The sequence below is a fragment of the Abrus precatorius genome, unplaced genomic scaffold (assembly GCF_003935025.1).
Source record: "Abrus precatorius isolate BTA unplaced genomic scaffold, Abrus_2018 Scaffold10, whole genome shotgun sequence".
NCBI lineage: Eukaryota > Viridiplantae > Streptophyta > Magnoliopsida > Fabales > Fabaceae > Abrus > Abrus precatorius.
In genome coordinates this window covers 7,084,594-7,105,434 of record NW_020874292.1, presented here as the reverse complement: position 1 = coordinate 7,105,434, position 20,841 = coordinate 7,084,594, and the positions used below count along the sequence as shown (strand labels likewise).

At 26.1% G+C, this 20,841-nt stretch overlaps 3 protein-coding genes across 3 annotated transcripts; 2 read left to right on the top strand and 1 right to left on the bottom strand.

Moving 5' to 3' along the window:
- The first annotated feature begins 333 nt into the window (after positions 1 to 333).
- LOC113849344 (60S ribosomal protein L9) lies at positions 334 to 1,172 on the top strand. The gene is made up of 3 exons (XM_027479203.1): positions 334 to 747; positions 867 to 989; positions 1,083 to 1,172. The coding sequence occupies exons 1-3, from the start codon at positions 376 to 378 to the stop codon at positions 1,164 to 1,166; spliced, it is 579 nt and encodes a 192-aa protein (XP_027335004.1). The 5' UTR covers positions 334 to 375; the 3' UTR covers positions 1,167 to 1,172.
- Positions 1,173 to 9,902: 8,730 nt separating this feature from the next.
- On the top strand, positions 9,903 to 14,774 carry LOC113852510 (stomatin-like protein 2, mitochondrial). The gene is made up of 9 exons (XM_027482808.1): positions 9,903 to 10,152; positions 10,233 to 10,479; positions 10,560 to 10,709; positions 11,431 to 11,488; positions 11,577 to 11,669; positions 11,849 to 11,947; positions 13,336 to 13,427; positions 14,042 to 14,101; positions 14,201 to 14,774. The coding sequence occupies exons 1-9, from the start codon at positions 10,016 to 10,018 to the stop codon at positions 14,468 to 14,470; spliced, it is 1,206 nt and encodes a 401-aa protein (XP_027338609.1). The 5' UTR covers positions 9,903 to 10,015; the 3' UTR covers positions 14,471 to 14,774.
- Positions 14,775 to 18,152: 3,378 nt separating this feature from the next.
- On the bottom strand, positions 18,153 to 18,512 carry LOC113850696. The gene has a single exon (XM_027481261.1). It carries the CDS (start codon positions 18,510 to 18,512, stop codon positions 18,153 to 18,155), a length of 360 nt encoding a protein of 119 aa, XP_027337062.1.
- Positions 18,513 to 20,841: the final 2,329 nt, after the last annotated feature.

Below are 20,841 nucleotides of genomic sequence, written 5' to 3'. Positions count from 1 at the left end.
AATTCATGATGCATAATATATGCAAAGTAACACCATGAAAAGAGAGAGGAAAAATTAGGAGAATGATATATTCTCTAGAAAAAAATGGCATGTGATAAAAAAATACAATTGTGAAGGAATAAAAATAAAAAACATTAAAATAATTATCTATTTATCTAGTGAAAGTTCTTCTACTTCAATTTTTGGTTTACAAAGATTTATAGGCCTAGCTCAATGCATGATTATTCAACAGTATTTATATTAAGCCCAAAGCCCGAACAACAGACCCGCCCAATAGCAATTTATAATGCATTCCTATATATTGGTACATTAGGGTTTTTGAGTTGTGTTCTATAGATACAGTCACAGAGCCGCGGGAGGAAGAGAGTTGCAGAAATGAAGACAATTCTTTCCTCAGAGACAATGGACATCCCTGATGGGGTGAGTATCAAAGTCCACGCCAAAGTCATCGAGGTTGAAGGTCCTCGCGGAAAGCTTGTTCGAGACTTCAAGCATCTCAACCTCGATTTCCAACTCATCACCGACGAAAACGGCAAGCGAAAGCTCAAAATCGAGTCCTGGTTCGGCTCTCGCAAAACCTCCGCCGCCATTCGCACTGCCCTCAGCCACGTCGAGAACCTCATAACCGGCGTCACCAAGGGATACCGCTACAAGATGAGATTCGTCTACGCTCATTTCCCAATCAATGCTAGCATCACCAACAGCAACAAATCCATCGAGATCCGAAACTTCCTCGGCGAGAAGAAGGTGCTTCACTTAGTTTTGTTGAGCTTCTTATGTTGCAATTTTTATTTTAATTTCTAAGTCAATTGCTGCTGTGAAATATTATGTTATTAAGATTAGTGATTTATTACGTGTATCATTAGGTTCGGAGAGTGGACATGCTTGGCGGCGTTTCTGTTGTGCGATCTGAAAAGGTGAAGGATGAACTGGTTTTGGATGGAAATGATATTGAACTTGTTTCTAGGTCTTGTGCTCTCATTAACCAGGTAAACTCTTTCTCTCTGCACATGCCCGCACGCAATCCTTTTCCGATTTTGCTGTTGCTTAATGTTTAATTTTTATTTGTTTTTTTGCTACAGAAATGCCATGTTAAAAATAAGGATATCCGGAAGTTTCTTGATGGTATTTATGTTAGCGAGAAGGGAACAATAGTGGAAGAGTAGATCGTGGAAAAAGGCATTTTTTATATTAGTTAGTATCGAGTTTCTCGTCTGCATGGATTTCTTATTGTTTATTGGCTAGTATTTGAACACCCTTTTTCAAGCTTGTTGAGATTGGATTTTGCAATTTTGTGTTGTAAAAGTGTTCTTTTTTGGAATATCTTATTTGAAATTCTACTTTTTCTTGCATTGGTATTGGTATTTGCTGGAAGTGGTAATCTATTATGCATATTGCTGCCTCTCAACGAAGTCAAGAGGTATTCTGTTTATTTCATCTGTCTTATGTTGAGTGCTTAATTCAGTGATTGATTGAGTTAATAAGTGGTTAAAATATTTCAATGAATGGTTAATTCAAGTATTTGACTCAATGTTGTTAATATGAAATTACAATTATAAAATTCAATGTCATTTCCCCAAAACAAGAAATGAAAGTGATTTTATTTTTATTTAGATAATGTTTTACCCTATTAAGCATTCTATCGTGCTAGTTTTAAGCGATAACCATTTTTTCCCTATTCCCGCAGGTTCTCTGTCTCCTTTAGTTTCTGTTGAATCCTGTTCGTTTTCCAGTTGGTTTTTGCATTTTTTTTGTCTTTGCCTTTTACTCGCATTCCTAGTAGTGTTATAACATTTCCTCCCATTTGTAGTATGGCATAATTCACATGGTTCCTTTTGAAATGGCTTGATATATATGATATATCTCATCAGTATTCACTTGGCAATAACCCAGTATCGGTTTCAGCTAGAGACAATACAATTTATGTGACGGAACACTTGGCTCTTGCCGATTTCATCGACAATTACCCGCGTGTCCATTATAAACAAGCTCCCGGACTTTGCCAAGTTTGTTAAACAAGTAGGATGGTCTCCAAATTTCCAATGAATCCCGTATCCATTCGAATATCCCGCAGGTCGAGGCATGTACAAAATGTTGATAACTTGGTATCTTTATTAGATTAAGTGGATAATCACATCTATAATTTACATAACATAATACATAAACTGCAGAACATAGAGAGTCTGCACCTCCCGATGCCAAAAAGTCACTAATTTCTTCTCACAAAACACATGGATATTCCTCTCCAATCTCTCTCCTTAGATGATATAATTAGCTGTTGCATATACTTATTTCTTCCCTTTAAAACAACCTTTTTTCTATTCAGTTGAGTAATTCCATTACCTCCAGCTAAAATTAGCAATGCTAAGCTCATGGTTGAGCAATTCCACTGCCGTTAATATATCTTCTTTCATAGTCACCATTATGACCACGGTTTGATCTGGGACGTGGGACGCAATTCGTCATTTCTTGATCTAAAATTTTTTGGTTGTTCTCTAGTATCGGGAATTTGACATCCAGTTTTACGCGGCTTTCCCTTAGTCCTAAACTCTTCTCACGCTTGTTCTCTTCCAAGCTTCCGCTCTCCACTCCAAGCCTTCCTCCACCTACCTTCTCCCCCTTTTAGTCCCCAGTTGGCTCTGCTGCATTCTAAGCCCACTTCTTTCACCTCCCTCTTAGTTTCTTCCGTCTGCTTTTCCCACACTCACCCTCTATCTCCAAAAAAAAATTGGAACCCTCGCCCTCAACCATCTTTCCACCTCGGGTTGCTCCATGATTATATGCAATGACTTTCTCAGACACCCTATGGGTGCTGGCAAAGACGAGGAGCAAGAACCCTCACCTGTTTCAGAGCAAGAGGTCACCCTCTAGATTTAGTGCAGAATTTTTTTGGAGATAGAGGATGAGGGTGGGAAGAGCGGAAGGGAGAAGCTGAGAGGGAAGTGAAGGAGGAGGGCTTGGAGTGGAAAGCGAGAGGGGGACTGAGAGGGGAGAGTGAGAGGAAGGCTAAGAGGGAGCAGGCTGGGAAGAGAACGTGGGAGAGAGGAGTTTGAGACCAAGAGAAAGTGAGATTCACTCAAGGAGTGTAAAACTAGATGTCTAATTCCTGCGCTAAATGCACACTGGATCAGCTAGATCTCAATTTAGCTGAGTTACTGTATAGACTCCTGGCTTTTCTTTTCTTTTTTCTCAAGGATATGTTGTCCAATCAAATAATGATGGACGCTGTTAATAACAGCCATTTTACTTGTTGGAAAGCTTCAATAGGTGATATATGTTTGCATTTCTTTGGTCTTTGGAGCTTCGCCGCCTGTACAAACCATGAAATGGGTAAGTTGTTAAAATGATGTCATGTCAATAATGGATCCAGATTCCCTCCAACAACAAAAAATTTTACGCGAATTTTTTGGCTTAAGCTTTACAAATTTACTTAAGCGAAAATATTTTTACAAAAATTTAATAAAGTTCTTAATTTATTTATTAATTAAAAATAAAATTGTATTTGTCAAAATTGCATCTAATTGACGAAGATATGTATTCAAAAATCTAATAAAGATCTCAAGTTACCCTTTATTTAAAAATAAAATTATATTTTTGCTTTAATTTTCATTTAAATTTGAGTGGTAATGATTTAAATTATTTTATTAATTAATTTAATATATTATATATTTAAATATATACTTCTAACTCGGATATGTAGTTTGAATTAATAGTAAAAGTTCACTTATGTGGTAAAAAATTTATTAAAAAAAATTATTGTCAAATGTTGAAAATAGAAAAAAAATCTATTAAATTTATTGAGTTACCTTTTAATTAAAAAAAATTGTATCTTTACTTTAAGTTATATTTAAATTTAAATAGTATTGATTTAAATTATTTTATTAATTAATTTAATATAACCTATATTTCAATGTGTACTTCAAATCTTAAAATATACTTTGAATTAATAACAAAACTACACTTACGTGATAAAAAAAAAAATAATTGTCAAAAATTAAAAATAAAAAAAAGAAAAATCTAATGAATTACATTTTAATTGAAAAAAAAAGTATATATTTACTTTAAATTATATTTAAATTTAAATGGTATTGATTCAAATTAATTTATTAATTAATCTAATATAATCTATATTTCAACATTTTAATTATAATATATATAAAGTTAAAATTGTATTAAATTAAAATTTATTAAAATTAATTATAATATTTTGTATAATTTAAGAATTGAAATTATAATTAATTCATATATATTATTTTGAATTGTATTTAAAGAAAAAAAATTATTAGAATTGATAGTTATATAATATTAAAAATGATAGTAACAAAATTGTTATGAATGACATTTAATAAAAAATTATTAAAATTTATTATAAATAAAAATTTTGGAAAAATTCAATATCAAATGTTATAAATAGGAAAAAAAATATTGAAAACAAATATTTTTACAAAAATATGATGAGATTTTATTCAACATTTGAATATTATTGATTTAAATTATTTTATTGAATAATTTACTATATTCTATATTTCAATTTCTACTTCAAACACTAAAATATATCTTGAGATAAAAAAATTATATTTACAAAATTATTATTTTATATTGTATATTATTAAAGTAAATTTATAATGAAAAACAAGTAAATTATAATACAGAATTAATACATAATATATTGATTTTTATTTTTATTTTTTGACTTTTTATATGTCACCAAATAAGACTTCATCTCTACTTCTATAAGTCATGTTTACATAACTTTTAAAAAGTTTTTTTCTATTATCTTTCTTTCTCTTTGTATTAGATTTTTGCAACCATATTAAGTGTCAATAATTATCTATCCACGTAAGGACATGTATTTTTTAGGTTGATGATTTTTATTTTGTTTCAGTAAATTATGTTCATATATTTTATTTTAATTTTTTAAATAAACATAAAATTGTATTATTTTTAAATGATAGCATGTATTAAATTTTATTTTTAACTTATTAATTTGTATCAAATCTATCATTATTTTCTTAACTAATTTAACTTGCAATAGTATAAATTTAGATTATCAAAAATTATGTCATGAAGTTGACCTATCATATAAGTTTATATTTTAAAGTTGGCAAATAAAAAAATTACAAATATTTATTTAATTTTATACCACATATTATATTTTAATCAATATATCTAAATCGATCTATATTTTTTTTACTTATGCAGATTGACATATTTATATGTAGATTCAATTTATATTTATCACAACTAACTATTTAGTTTTATGTTTTCCATATTTTTGTAGGCAAATAACAACTTCTGATGAAAATAAATGGACTTTCCTTGACAATATGATTCAATAATGGATAATTGAAAAATAAAAGCGTGAATATCACAATTATGAGATACTTCTAAACATATATCGTAAAAAAATGTTATTTAGTACTGATATGGTACTAATTGATAAAAATTTTGTTTTGTATAAGTAGTTCTATACTAACTAACTTGATTTATTATTAAATTTTATAATTGATTAAATTTTTCTTTTTATAGAACAATTACATACATTAGTGAGTATTACTTAATTCAAGGATATAATAAAGGAAAGAAAAATATATTACATAAAAAAATTTCAGTAACAAAAAACAAAGATAGATTTAAAATTGTAATCAAATGTTTTAAAATCTAACTCACTGAAAAATTGAATCAAATGATAGATTATATAAATAAAATATATTAACATAAATAACTATTTTTATGTGATAATTTTTTTTAGGATGATAGTGAATAGTTGAAGTTGACTCTATAACTTTTAAATATTATAGGCATTTCACATATTTTTCAAATAAAAATGAGTACTTACTTTGAAAGTCATGGAAGATAAAATTTTATAGCAAATAAAATTTTGAAGCTGGAGTAAAGGTAATATAGAAAATTAAATTAGAGTTTTATTGTTTTCATTTATAATATTTATAATACGATGATAAATAACTTTATTTTTATTGTTTAGTATTTATATATTGAAAAAGAATAAAATTTTGACAATATAAATATGAAAATAAAAGAAGATGACTTGGCAATCAGTTCTTCGAATATATTTTCAACCGTGAAAATACCAAAAGTTATCAAAACAAAAAAAATTAATGTATAAATTATAAAATTATAATATATTGTTGAAAATTCTTAAATTATATACTAATTTATATTTGATATTTTATTTTACGTTGCAGCTCGATTAAGATGAAGCAAACAATACTGAACAAAAGACATCAATGAAAGATTTAGAAGATTGAATAATTTTATTGCATTATTGTATAAATAATTTTAAAATTTTGTAGAATTTGAAAAGTAGAATGTCATCAAACATTTTCATTTTTTTATAAAGTAATTTTGTCATTTTATTATATATATCTCTCTTACTTTATTATTATATATATTATGTATTGATTTTATTCTTATAATAACATTTATCTATTTTATATGACTCATAAATTTATATCAACATGTGTAATTTTAATTGATATAAGGATTAATATTTATATCCAATAAAATCACTATTCTTTTTTAGTTTCTATTCAAATTTTAATTAAAATTTTTAAATACTCTTTTTTTCTCTTCTTCTATCATTTTAATTTATTAAAGAAATGATTTAATAAGAATTGATATATTATAATTATGTATAACTTATTAAATTAGACAATATTTTATTTATATTTATATTATAATTATAATGACAAATTTAATTTTTATAAATAAAAAATTTATAGTATTTATATTTAATGATTTTGTTACAATGTATTTTTTTTTGTTATAAAATGTTATAATGATGATAATAAATTAAAAATTCTCAAATTCAAATTAATTAATTATAATAATTGATATAAATTAAATATTATTAAATATCATAACAATGAAAATAATTACTCAACAAAAGATGAATGTGATTTGATAATGAAATCTTTAAGTAACCATTTGATTTGCGTATTTAATAATTTTATGTCATAATAAATGAATAAGTACAAAAAAATATAATATTCATATTCAATAATTTTATATCATAATAAATGAATAAGTACAAAAAATATAATATTTTAATTCTAAATTAAGTTTTAATGTTATATTTAATTTCTATATGTATCATTTGTTTCAAAAATTAATTAGAGTTTTTTATCCCTTAATCTTTTCTTCATATTGCTCTTTATGTACTTTTAAGATTTTATAAATATGAAGTTTAAATCTTTACAATTACATAATAATTTATAAGCTGAGAAAGATAAAGGTTGATGTTTAAAATGTTATAAAAATATTCTCTATATTAACATATCAAATTACATTTATTTATTAGTATTTTATATTCTAATTATATGATTGTTTAAAATTTTTAGATTGAAAAATAAGTTTTAATATTTTTAAAAATTTTGCTAAGAACATTCAATTACAAACGTAAATAATATATGATTATTTATTATGTTATATTCTTAAAATTATATAATTTTTAATTCAAAAATAATATTTAAATTATGTTCACTAATTATTGACTTTTTTTTTAGAAGTAATTAATGTATAAAACATTACACTATAGAAATAGACATAAAAATGTTACATACAAAATATATTTAAAATCAATCATTAAATCTCAAATATACTCATAGATCTTCATGACAATATTTAGAATATATCTATTTTTTATGACAGTATAATATTTTAATATATTTATATTAAAGTTATATTTATATATTTTTAAAATAATCATGAACCTAATAATAATATATATTTTTTGCTTATTTTTAATTTAATCTATATGTTCTCTTTCATCTAACATTTTAAATTTATTTTCTAAATTTTATTTTAATAAATTTTATTTTAATAAATTTTTAAAAATATTATTATATTATTAACAAACCATATTAATTATTTTAAAAATTAAAAACAAATGCAACAAAAAAACCAATAAATTTATTATTTTAATTTTATAACCACACAACATAACTTAATTATACTTAATTATTTATTTAACAAAATTAATTTTTTATAATAATTAATATTAACTCTATTAAGTTATCAAGCAATATAAAATAATTTAATCACTTTAAAAAACTCAATTCTATATTTTTTATTTTTATTAACAATTAAACTTCTAAATTAAGAATATATATGACATTATTAGTAGTTTTTATTTACAATATTTTTGTATAATAATTTTATTTATGTAACAAAAAAATAATATATTTTTATTTTTTGGTATTAACATATAATTTTGTATATATTTATATTAAAATTATATTTTTAAATTTTATATATTAGTTAAATAAATACAATTTTATTTTTATATAGTTGAATGAGTTATTTTTTAAATTTTTTTATCATTCTTTTATAATGATATTGTAAAAATTTTATTAGTAATTTTAAATTATAATTATAAATAAATCATTTATCATATAAATTTAGGTTAATATAAATAAATGCATAAGTCAAAAACTATAAGATATCATATTTAAACTTCATAACTCTATTAAAAAATTTTGTTACATTTAATAAGTTATTATTATAATTATTTATTTTAAAATTTTATAATAATGAATAGTTTAAAAATATCATGAAACAATATAAATTTTATTTTTAGATTTTAGAAATAATAAATTTTATGCTATTTAAAATTAGTTTCATAATTTTCTCATAAATATTTTTTTTATTTTATCAAATATTATTAATTAATAAAATTAACTTTAGAAAATGTTAAACTATACACATTTAAATTTTACAGTACTGTTCTAATATGTTTATGTAAATAAATTTGTTTATATAATAATAAAAAAATAAATATATTTTAGTTTGCATACATTACCATATAATTTTTTATGTATTTATGCTGACATTATTATTATTATTATTATTATAGTAATAATTTTTTTATTTATATTTTACTTAATCAACATATTTCTTTTAGTCTAGTATTTTAATTTTATTTATTATGAAATGGCTAAAACTAAAAGATATTAAAAATATATATTATATTATTATTAATTTATTATGTATCATAATTTTGTAAATTAATTTATTCTTTGTAATCATAAAAAATATACTTTTTAAGTAGTAAAAAAATATTTATTAATTATATCATTAATTTTTTAAAAAAAATTTAAGAAATTTTAGGAAATTTTTAAGTATGTTGATATTTATGTATTTTTCTTTTAGAATTTATTATAATTATTAACGTATGAACTTTATTTATTATATTTTATTTTAAAATAACTAATAATATGTATTATAATATATATATATATATATATATATATTAAAATTTTACTTATTTATTCAAAAGTATTTTTTTAAAATTTAACATATATAATATAATAATTTTTTATTATATTTGTATATATTTTATATTTAAATTATATATTTTTTTAAGATAGATTTATTTAATAAAATTAAAATAAACTTGTGCAATCTACGAACATATTTTTAAAAATAAATATCATAATAAATGAGAATATAAAAAATTAATAATTAATATATATTTAAACTATTTTTTTTATCAAACTGTAATAATATTTTTTATAATAAAAAATTTAAAATGTTACAAATAATTTCATAATACTGATATTTTATTATAATAATAGTAATAATAATAATAACAATAATAATCTAATTATTTATAACATTTTAGATATTATGGTGAAAGTGATCTAAGTTTAAAGCATAATAATTAATAAATAAGACGTAAGAAAAACAAAAAAAAACTTATGTAAATTTTTTTTTGAAAAAAATATTAATATAAATACTTAAAAATAATTAATTTAAGTAAAGGGAGAACATACAAAAAGATATGTTTTAACTAACCCATCTTAAATAAGAATGTTACATGAAAAAGAAAATCATCTATGAGATCTCAGCAAAATAAAAAATAAAAATGACATGGTAAAGGTTTAACTAGGGTTTTGTTAGAAGCAACCGGCGAATAGAATTAGAAAAGATAAATAAATTTGATGTGCACGAAAGAAGGAACTATTGAAGTTGCAGAGAAATCCAAAGCACGAAAATGACGACCATTTGGAAAACAAACACAGCTAAAACCGCAGTGCGTTATTTTGGACAGTACTTGACATCCAGTAGCCGCATTCCTTCACATTTCTCTTCCGTTCGCTATTTTCGCCCAGGTCGTGATCCTATCTCGAGGTTAGTTTCATTGCTGTTAGGTTTTTCCACAAAGAGATTACGATTTCTTTTTAAATTTTAAATTTTGAATTGTTATGCAGGAGTTATGAGATTATTCCGCCGGTGAATTGGGGGATTCGAATTGTGCCGGAGAAGAAGGCGTTTGTGATTGAGCGATTCGGAAAGTACGTTAAGACTCTTCCCTCCGGAATCCATTTTTTGATACCTTTTGTTGATCGTATTGCTTATGTACATTCGCTTAAGGAGGAGGCCATTAACATTCCCGATCAGTCTGCAATTACCAAAGATAATGTTACCATCCTTATTGATGGTGTGCTTTATGTCAAGGTCTCTGATTTTGCATCTCTGAATTTGGTTATTGTATGTGAGTGTTTAGTGACTTATATTTTTTATTTGGTGGACTGCAGATTGTGGATCCTAAGCTGGCTTCGTATGGAGTGGAGAATCCGATTTACGCTGTCATTCAGCTGGCGCAAACAACAATGCGTAGCGAGCTTGGTAAGATTACTCTTGACAAGACCTTTGAGGAAAGGGACACGCTCAATGAAAAGATTGTGGTGAGTTTAGTTTGTTAGTGCTACTGTGTTTTAGTGGAGTATACTCAAATGAAGCATCTTAGCTACTTTAGATTTCCAGTCACACTGAAAATGTGGAAGTGTTATATAAGCAGCACATAAGTTCTGATTAAAAAGATGCGTCTTTTTACATGGAGCTATGCAAAATGTGAAAAGAATGCTTTGCTCGATTTATGATTTAATACTCGTGCTCTACTGCTTGAATCCAATCATATATAGAAGAAAGGAAATAAAAAGGACTAAGACAATAGCTAAAGATGAAAGTTTTTAATATTTGTGTTGGTTGTGTGATATTGGTCCCTTTCCTCCTAATAATCTGGTGCAATGTGGTGTTAAGGCCTTAATTTATCATAGGATCCAGTTGGTGATATGGATAGGTAAAGCGTTAATTCATGTTTTATGTACATTTATTTAGTCAGTTAGTCACCTGTTATCTCAAAGTCATCCCCAAATTAAAGGAAGCCTTTTTTTATTCTCAAACTGATAGGTATTCAAAGTGTCAGTAGCTATAACTTTTACAATTCCCTATTGAGTTGATATCAAAATTAGTACTTAACAACGACAGGAGATATTAAACACGAACTAACAGCTATGGGCTTGTGTCCTTCCATAGATAGTCTTCTGTTTAGAAGAATTTTAAAGGACAATTCTTTAACCATATGCTGTCGGATAATAATGGTTAATTGTGACAAAATTGTTGCAGGAGGCCATTAATGTGGCTGCAAAAAGTTGGGGTCTGGAGTGTCTTCGATATGAAATAAGTAAGTTTTGACCATGTATAAACAATTTTCCTTTTATTTTTTACTTTAACATTTCTGTGTAATTTGTTTTGTGGTTATCCTCTTGCAGGGGATATCTCTCCTCCACGTGGAGTGAGAGCAGCTATGGAGATGCAAGCTGAAGCAGAACGGAAAAAGAGAGCTCAAATTCTTGAGTCTGAAGGTAATCAATTTGATATTTTGATCCTTCATATGTTCAACGATGATATTTTTCATTATTTATTATCTCGAAATTAGTTTCGTCATCCATGTCATGCAACAGAAAAGGCATCATATTCCTCAGTCTACTTCCACCTGTAGCTTCTATGTTTAATGGTCCTGATCACTCGTAGTGTTAAACAGGAGAAAGACAATCGAACATAAACATTGCTGATGGAAAGAAGAGTGCAGTAATCTTAGCATCAGAAGCTGCAAAGATGGATCAAGTTAACAGAGCTCAAGGTGAATTACATATCGATAAATCAGTTCCAACTTCTTATTATGTTGCAAAATTATTAATCTTTTAAGATAAGCTTTGATGTCTGACCTGTATTCAATCCTCCACAATAGTGTTAAAAACTTATTTGTGAACAAGTGTACCCGTCGAAAAGTAATAAAAGATTTTAAAATAAGTTTTTAGAATATTGTCTCATAAAAATTATTTTCAAGTACAAAGAATATCTTAATTTAATTGTTTAAATTAAAAACATAAGTAATGAAATAAAAGAAAGGACTTAGATTTAAAAGTAATTAAAAAAAAAATAAAACAACGCAACATATGACAGTAAACTATTCGAGATGAATTTTAGAGCATATGGTTTCACGTTTACATTCTTTTATGTTTACTTTTAGATTAATTTTAATTCTGGTATGTTTATGATTGTCAATCACTAATACTAACTTTATTAATACTCAATAGCTATGCAATGTTAACCGTCTTTTTTTTAAATTATTATTTTCAATGATCATGTAAGAAAAAAAAAGAGATAACATAAAAAACGTATGAGTTTGTTAATTTAATAATGATTAAAAAATAAAAATTTAGTTTGGTTAACTTAATTTTTTGTCTCGATTTATTCTATAGAACCATTAAGTATATAGGATAAGGTTGCTTATGATATAATTAATTATAATGTAATTAAGAGTTGTCAATTCTGAACATACGAATACAGTGCAATAGAATAAACACTAATAAAAAAAACTGAAATTATATAATAAACATAAAGATTACATTGAGTTATGGTATGTAAATGATTCATCATAACTTTAATTATGTATTTAGTTAGACATAATGCAATAGAAAACTAAAACAATAATAAATCAATATATAATCATTCGAGAAGTAAATGCAAACTAAAGGTCCAAAAGTCGTCAATGATTAACCAAAGCCAAGATACTCCCAAAATGTACTTAAAAACCAATTTTAATCTTCTCATATTAAACTGTACAATTAATATAAAAATCAGTTTAAAATTCTAATAAAATAATAGTTATGCATGTAGATATAGACTGTAAAAATATGTTAAAATACAGAATTATCAATATATGATAAATGTGGTATGATATTTCATTACTTGATTTAAGACAGTCTTTTATATGAGAGTGTTCATAGGTGGATTCTATGCACGACAAGATGGTGATGTGGTTTGGACCATAGTCTTAGCTGACATGTGTTCTCTAATAACATGCCACCGTTAATGTTGTGTTCAATTTGGCATGTTGTTATCTTCATTTATCAACAACTTTTTTGAAGAAATCCCTATTGATTAGCTCAATTGATGATCCCTTACTATATTGTCTCTTCCTCTTGATATCTTTAAAACCTTATCATTAACTTGATTCTTCTTCAGGTGAGGCCGAAGCCATCCTTGCTAAAGCAAAAGCAACAGCTGAGGGACTGGTTCTTGTGTCAAAATCTCTAAAAGAAAATGGAGGACCAGAGGTGAGGGTCTTCTCTTTTTTTGATATTTCATATATCACAGCTTTTGGAAGCTGTGAACTATATGTTGATTAGTTGAATTTATTGTTGGTTGTTCTATGTTGCTTATGTTAAAATTCTTTTATTCATATAATTTAGTTATTTTCTATCTTTTTCATTTCATCTAGTGGGACAAGTCTTCTTGTTTTTCTAGCTTTTTTATGTATATTTTTAAATGTGTTGGGCATAAAATTGTGCACGACGTGAGCAATTTATAGTGAGATTTCTACTGTTTGTATGTCAATGATGCTTGGCATTTTTAATTTTTGCATATGTCATTCCAGGATAGACTGAATGTGCGAGTGGGAGACTCGTAAACCACATTATCACAGTCACAATTTTCAAAACAGCATCTGGTTGACTGTTTATAATGTTTGATTTCTTGAAGACATTCAAGTATGTGACCATATGAATAGGGTAGAAGGGTTCATTATATTTATGTTGGTGTTAGTGGTGATGCTGGGGAAAAAATCATTTCGGGAATCTTGTGAATAAAATTGCCCTCTAAATTGGCATGTTTGTTTTAACACACTCATGGAACTAAAGGGAAGAAATTTAAATTGTCTTTTTGTTTGCAGGCAGCAAGTCTAAGGATTGCTGAGCAATATATTCAAGCTTTCAGTAACATAGCCAAGGAGGTAATAGGCTAGCCTATAAGGGGATTGATATATGCAAGTTCCTGCATTGCATAATTTGTTCAGTTTGAAATTTTTTTGTGGTCATTACTTTTTCTGCAGGGCACAACAATGTTGCTTCCTAGCTCTGCGTCCAACCCTGCTAACATGATGGCTCAAGCCCTTACTATGTATAAAAGCTTGCTTGGTAATGTTTCCAGTGATAAGCATAGTGGAACCACACCCCCTTCAATAGCCGGACAAATAGAAGCAAATGATTCCTCTGGTGAGGTTGAAAATGAGAGCTCGACAACTGCTACTACAACTGATGCAATCCCAAACTACAATGGAAAATCTGGATTTTCTCTTCAAAGCCCACCAAAAAGGGATTAGTCTTCGATTTTGCAAAATTTTCCATTTTGATGAATTCATTTGTTTTGAAGTCTATGGATGTTGCCGTGAAAATTGAGTTTGAACTTACGAGAGAGGAAAGTAGAGAGTTTGGTTGGGCTTACATTGGTTGTTACTATACCCATAATTTATGACTAGACAACGTATCTTTCTTCCTGACAATTTTGGGGAGGAAACAATATGAAGAAAAGAAATGAGTTATTCTGTCTTCTCATATGTATTTTCCTACTAGTGCTTTCTTCGTTTGAATTTGGATGAAAATTTTAAAAAGGGGGTGATGATTAAGCAGAGCATTTACTGTGTTAGAGAACGGTGAGTGCTTGTTTTGCAACGGGACTCTGGAGAACGCAAAGCTTTAGACTAGACACTGTTTACTAGGGCATAGACATTTTTTTTTCATGTTAGTTGTGACTAGGGACCAAGATTTTGTTTAATTTTTGGCAGAGTTGCTGATTTGATTTCTTTTAAATTATTAAAATGTGATATTTCGTTTGTGATGGGGTGTCCAAATAGTTAGCACAAGGCATTCCATTAATTTAGTGGAAAAAGCTCTGCATAAAAAACAATTATGTGCCAAGAGGATTTGAATGCATCAGAATATGCAAGAATAACGTTTTTGCTGGCAATGCCTGATAATTAGAATGTTATTAAAGATTCGTTTGGCAGATAAAATAAGATAAATTTTTTCATTCAATCTTATTTTTAGTATTTCTTTAACTAATGTAACATTATAAGGCTATTTTATGCGTTTATCCTATTTATTTATTTAGTGTAAACTTTATCGTATGAGATATTGAGTTAGATATAAACACAATAAGATAATATAATGTCTAATTTCATTTCTTATTAAACATAAGATAAGAGTTTTTTTTTCCCTAGTTTTATCATATCATGTTTTTACCCAATTTTTATTTATTTTTATTGTATTTTATCTATTAAATGGTCTTTGTAATAGAGGAATCCTTTTATAGTTAGATTATTAGGATAACTAATTAATGAAAAATTAATTAATTAATTAATTAGGATAATGGGTACAGTGTTGATGCTAGAATTGCTCTTAATAATTAATCATTTTACACTCATTTTCTATGGTGATAAATAGTTTCATGATAGTCTATCTCCCGGCGTATATTTTAAACTTAAAAACTCAATTATTCTAGCTGTAGACTATTTTGATGAAGTTCCATGTTTTTCCTACATTTAGACTTAGATTTATTTATTTTTTTAATTTTTTTTTATTATTGAACAAAAACATATTATTTATTTTTATCATTTTTAAAGGAATTTTTCATTTTTGTTGTACTTAATAAGTTTTTAGTATTTAAAAAATAGTATCCTTTTTATTTTAGTTTCTATAAATTATATTTATTTTTTATCCTTAAAAATTGTACATTTAGTCTCTAGAGAGAGACTAAGATTATATTATTTTTGTTAAATGCAGAGACTAAAAATAAATAAAATGTTTATATTTGTAAAAAAATGATATTTTGAAAGATTAAAATTATTTTAATCTTATTTAATCCTAACATACACTAAAACAAGGCAAAGGGATACAAAAATTTCACTCCTAGATATTTATAAGTATACTGGCAATGGATACTCGTGTATTTGTAAGCATAATCTAATTAAGACAATTTTATTGACAAAAGAAATATTATTGTACTTCTTATAACTTTAATATAATAAACATGTTACTTTTTGATAACAAGTTTCTGTTTTTAATACTTAAATATAACTCTAAAAGTTGAAGTTAATAAAATTTTTATTTATAAAATCCTTGTTTATCTGTCTCTGATGTTTAAAAATTTGCACAATAATTAGTATTATAATTTTCATTAAAAAAGTACTCATTCCATTCCTTAAATCGTGTTGTTTAAAGTTTTTGCACATAATCTAATTAAGGAAATATATTATCATATTTTAACTGAAATATGTTGTTTATACATTCAACCATTTCATTTATTCTCATCTAACTTCCCACAATTAAATAAGGGCATAGGTGAAAAAAATAAACAAGTCTTAAAAATTTGAGACAACAAAACTTTTGAATCAAAACTAAAAAGTTAAAAAATAAAACATAAGGAATAAAGAAAGCATTACTTAAATTTTTATCATACCAATCATCTACTGTATTTATTAAAATGAGTTGGTGGAAAAAATGGAGTATTTTCAAAAAGAAAAACACATTATTCAACCAAACACATATTAATTATTAAAGATAAAATTATAAAATAAAATAATTGTTCATTAATTATATAAAATAAAAATAAACAATATTGAATTGCTTGTGTAAAAAAAAAATAGAGGGAATAATAAATACTTATATATTTAAATTGAAATCGTATCACTTTCAAATATTTAAAATTAGTTCTAAGAGCTTATGTTAATAATTCTCTTGTATTTTTAAAATAAAATTAATTTTAAGATTATTATAATTGAAATTAATTTAAAATTTACATTAATAAAAATGAAAAAATAATTATAATTTAGTCTCAATTTAATATAATGAATGTTTATGATCAATAATGAAATATTTATGTTTTAAATTTATAAAATATTACATATATCATAATATACTTTTACTCTTGTTTAAAAATTATTTAAATCTAATATAATATTCCTAAACTCATTAGTTTTCTTTCAAATTTGGAGAGAAACAAGCAAATGGATGTGGGGCCACCTTGCTTTTTTCCTCTGCATTCCAAATGAGGAGAGTTTCGGAAACTCTTGAAAGTCTCTCTTCCACAGCAAATAGAGGTTTAACGCGTGCGCCTAACTTGCAAAATCAGGAAACGAATAAACGTATCCTAGGAACGCTTTGGATTATTATCACGAAAGGATTAGAGAAAAGAAGCTTTTAACTCCATCTAACAAATGAAAATTCAAGTTTGAAAATTAACTTTTCACATTCCGATTCCTATATAGACATAGCAGTATTGATCTTCAACTATTAGCTGATTGACATCCTCGTTAAGTTTCACTCGACCAACATCACAGATAAGAAAACTATTGCCTGCATCTGCCATTGTCTCATAATTCCAAAATCAGTCACTAAAATGTAACACTGCATTTTCAGAGATTCAGTAAAAGCGATATCTCAATTCTAAATTCAATAATGTTCCAACTAATCAAAACATGCTTTCTTGTATTTTTAGGCTCACTTTTTTTTTATGTATAAAGTCCTCTCTTTTTCTTTTTCTTTTTTTCATATTTTTCTTTTTCCTCTACCCTCCTATCACCAAAATATTAATGATAATAGATTATTTTCCTTTATTAAGAAGCTAGAACTAAAACAAAACAACCCTAACTATTTAAACCACAACAATCATAAATGGTCAAAATTCAAAGCAATTTTCTTAAAGTGTCAAAACAACACATAATAAAAATTATAAGATTTGGTACATTAAAAATTATATAACATAGTTAAATATTATTATTCTAAATAAAAATTCTATTATTTATTAGTCGACCCACTCTAAAAAATATATAATTAAAAAAATGCCGGAACAGGGAATTAACAAGAGAAATTGGAGAAGATGAGTATCCTTAAATTCTTGTGTTAAGATTCACTCAGTAGAACTAGCACTGAAAAAAAAAAGTATATTGATCTTGGCTCTGGCATTATAGTCGTGTATATAATATTATAATTACATGCTTTGGGCAATTAAAGAAGACCAAAGAAGACGGAGAAGGCAAGAACAACGAGCCACACAATATGCAGCAGAAGCAGTGCCTGACCAGACAGAGGAGCAGAACCCTCATTCCCTACTTCGCAGAAACCCAACTTCGCAACTTGTGCGCCGGCGCACGCTGCTTCGCTGCACCCGCACCAATACGTCACGCCGTTCGCGCCGCAAACCGGGTCCGTCCGAAAGCACTTAACGGGGCACGACGACGCCGTTACCCCGCCGCACACCCTCTTCCCTTCGGACTGTAACCGGAGGACCGGCGAGGGCGCGTCTTCGGCTATGGCCGGCGGGAAGACGCAGAGGGCAAAGACGGCGATTAAAACGATTCCGGCCATATCGGAATTGGAGAATGCGGTAAGAAGAATTGAAATGTGGTTGAATTGAATCCTAAGGGTTTAATTTTGAAGAGAGAGAAACGGGAAGAAGGAATCGTTGTCTGAAAAGGAGAATGCTTCGCTGATGGGTTAAGAAGAATGTACTGTGTAGTGAGAAATGAGAACCAGAAATGGCAGAAACACGTTGTTTCAAACGCGTTTTTTTATTAATTAAAATTTATTAAAAATTATGCTATTTTCACTTTTAGTTTTTTTTTATAAATAAAAATTTTATTTTTAGTATATTTTTATACCGTCAATCAATTAAAATATACTATAAATGTAATTTTTATATTAATTATTATAAAAATTAACTATATTTCTAATATAATAATTTATTATTAAGTGATAGTATAATTGTTTTATATTATTAATATATTTAAATTAAATTCAAAATAAAAATGAATTAGAACGAGTGTATTCTTGCTACTTGTCTTCTCAAAATGGTGAGAGTTGCCACAACTCTGTCTCCAAATTACATTTATTTACGTCGCACCTTTCTTTCTTATTTTATTTTCTTTGATGCACAGCAAATATTGATGAGAATTGAGTTTACTGTTTGTCCGATCCATTATTTTCATTAAATATACACACTTTTTGTTTTTAGTAATAAATGAACGCAAAAAATTAAATATAATCTCATTATGGAAGCAATTAAAATACAGCATAAAATTTAATCAGCTTTCAACTTACTAGGATAACTTATTTAAAGTCTATTAATTAAAAACATATTAATAATCATTTACTATTCGATGGACTGATTTTTCTAATCGTAATGAAATTAATTTTTAATTATTTAAGTTAATGTTGCTGATTGATCAGTACATGTTTACATATCCTTAAAGTGTATATTTGTCTTAAATTCTTACGACTTCAAACGCTTAAATATGTTTTTTTTCTGAGACATGTCTCTTCTGTCAACGCTGATTTGCAAATGAGTTGAAGTTAAAACAAATAGACGCATAGAATATGAATTGCAGGAGAATCCGTTGATAAATAATATATAATCTGATTATAAATTTTAATCTAATTTTGTGACTTTCTCTTACCTTACGTGAAAGCGATTTCTTTTTCTTGATTATTTGAACTTCATTTTCTACCCAACAAATAGAAAACATAAACATGGTATCCATAAGTTGATTTATGGGGATAAATTATATGTTTCCATGTTCTAATTTAAACTTTATTTTTCTACCATAATAAACCATATACATTAAACACATCGGTTGACTTTGGGAAGTTAATTGAGGATTGAATATTTTAAAATTAGGTAAAAGTAATTTTAAATTATAATACATAATTAGAACACGTTTAAATTAGTTCTATTTATTGATTTTATATTAAAATGTATATATGATGGAAAAATAAAATTTATTTTAAAATTTTAGCCACTGGACACTAAATGCTGAGAAATTTAAGAAACTATTGAATTTTTCATTCTGCATAGCATTGCGTATGAATAAAAAAATGCAACTGTATTGATTATATAAATCCTTGAGTAATGAATTTTACAAAATTTATTTTCTTCATTCAATAAATCTTCAAGTGATATATTTTTTGTGTTTGACTTGCAAGCCTAATTGCGTGTGGTTTGGAAACAGATTTTTTTTTAATTTTTGATTTTTTTTAATTCATCCCCGTTTTTATTTTATTTTTTAATTTAGTATTTAAAAAATATTTTTTTTTTATTTTGATTTGGTTATTTGTTAAAATATATTATCTTACTCCATTATTTATTTGCATAACATATATGTTGCCTTATATAATTTAATTAAGCCATGAATAATGCCCATGATATGAATGTGGTGTTTCATAAATAATACATATTATTCATATTTTTTAATAAAATTTTAGGTAATAAAGTGAACATTTTTAAAATTGAGAACTAAAAATATATATAAAAATTAAAGGTACAAATTTCGTATTATCATTTATATCAATTTTATATCATATGAATCAAGTTATATTGTACGTAAATAGATAATAATAAAATTAAAATTAAATTAAATAAATATTAAAAAAAATTGTTAAAACTTGTAAGAATTTAAACTCGCATTATGTTGATATTATTCATATAAGCAAAAGTTTAAGGCAATTTGTGAAAAACAACTTATAATTTTTATAAGTTATTTCAAGTTTGTTTCTATGATTTTTTATTTTAATTTTTCAATTAGGATCATGTCATTTGCAAAGGGTGCGTGCTTAGGTATTATTTATTGTATATCACTTATAAGTATGTTTAAGACTAGATTAAATAAGTAAAACTTTAAAGTGAAATCCTAATGTAAAT

What these genes read in the sequence shown, in the direction of transcription:
- LOC113849344 (XM_027479203.1), top strand. Translation starts at nt 376, where the DNA reads ATGAAGACAATTCTTTCCTCAGAGACAATGGACATCCCTGATGGGGTG. An exon ending in ACTTCCTCGGCGAGAAGAAG is followed by an intron (nt 748 to 866) that starts GTGCTTCACTTA and finishes GTGTATCATTAG; the next exon opens with GTTCGGAGAGTGGACATGCT. An exon ending in CTTGTGCTCTCATTAACCAG is followed by an intron (nt 990 to 1,082) that starts GTAAACTCTTTC and finishes TTTTTGCTACAG; the next exon opens with AAATGCCATGTTAAAAATAA.
- LOC113852510 (XM_027482808.1), top strand. Translation starts at nt 10,016, where the DNA reads ATGACGACCATTTGGAAAACAAACACAGCTAAAACCGCAGTGCGTTAT. An exon ending in ATGGTGTGCTTTATGTCAAG is followed by an intron (nt 10,480 to 10,559) that starts GTCTCTGATTTT and finishes GGTGGACTGCAG; the next exon opens with ATTGTGGATCCTAAGCTGGC. An exon ending in TCAAGTTAACAGAGCTCAAG is followed by an intron (nt 11,948 to 13,335) that starts GTGAATTACATA and finishes ATTCTTCTTCAG; the next exon opens with GTGAGGCCGAAGCCATCCTT.
- LOC113850696 (XM_027481261.1), bottom strand. Translation starts at nt 18,512, where the DNA reads ATGGCCGGAATCGTTTTAATCGCCGTCTTTGCCCTCTGCGTCTTCCCG.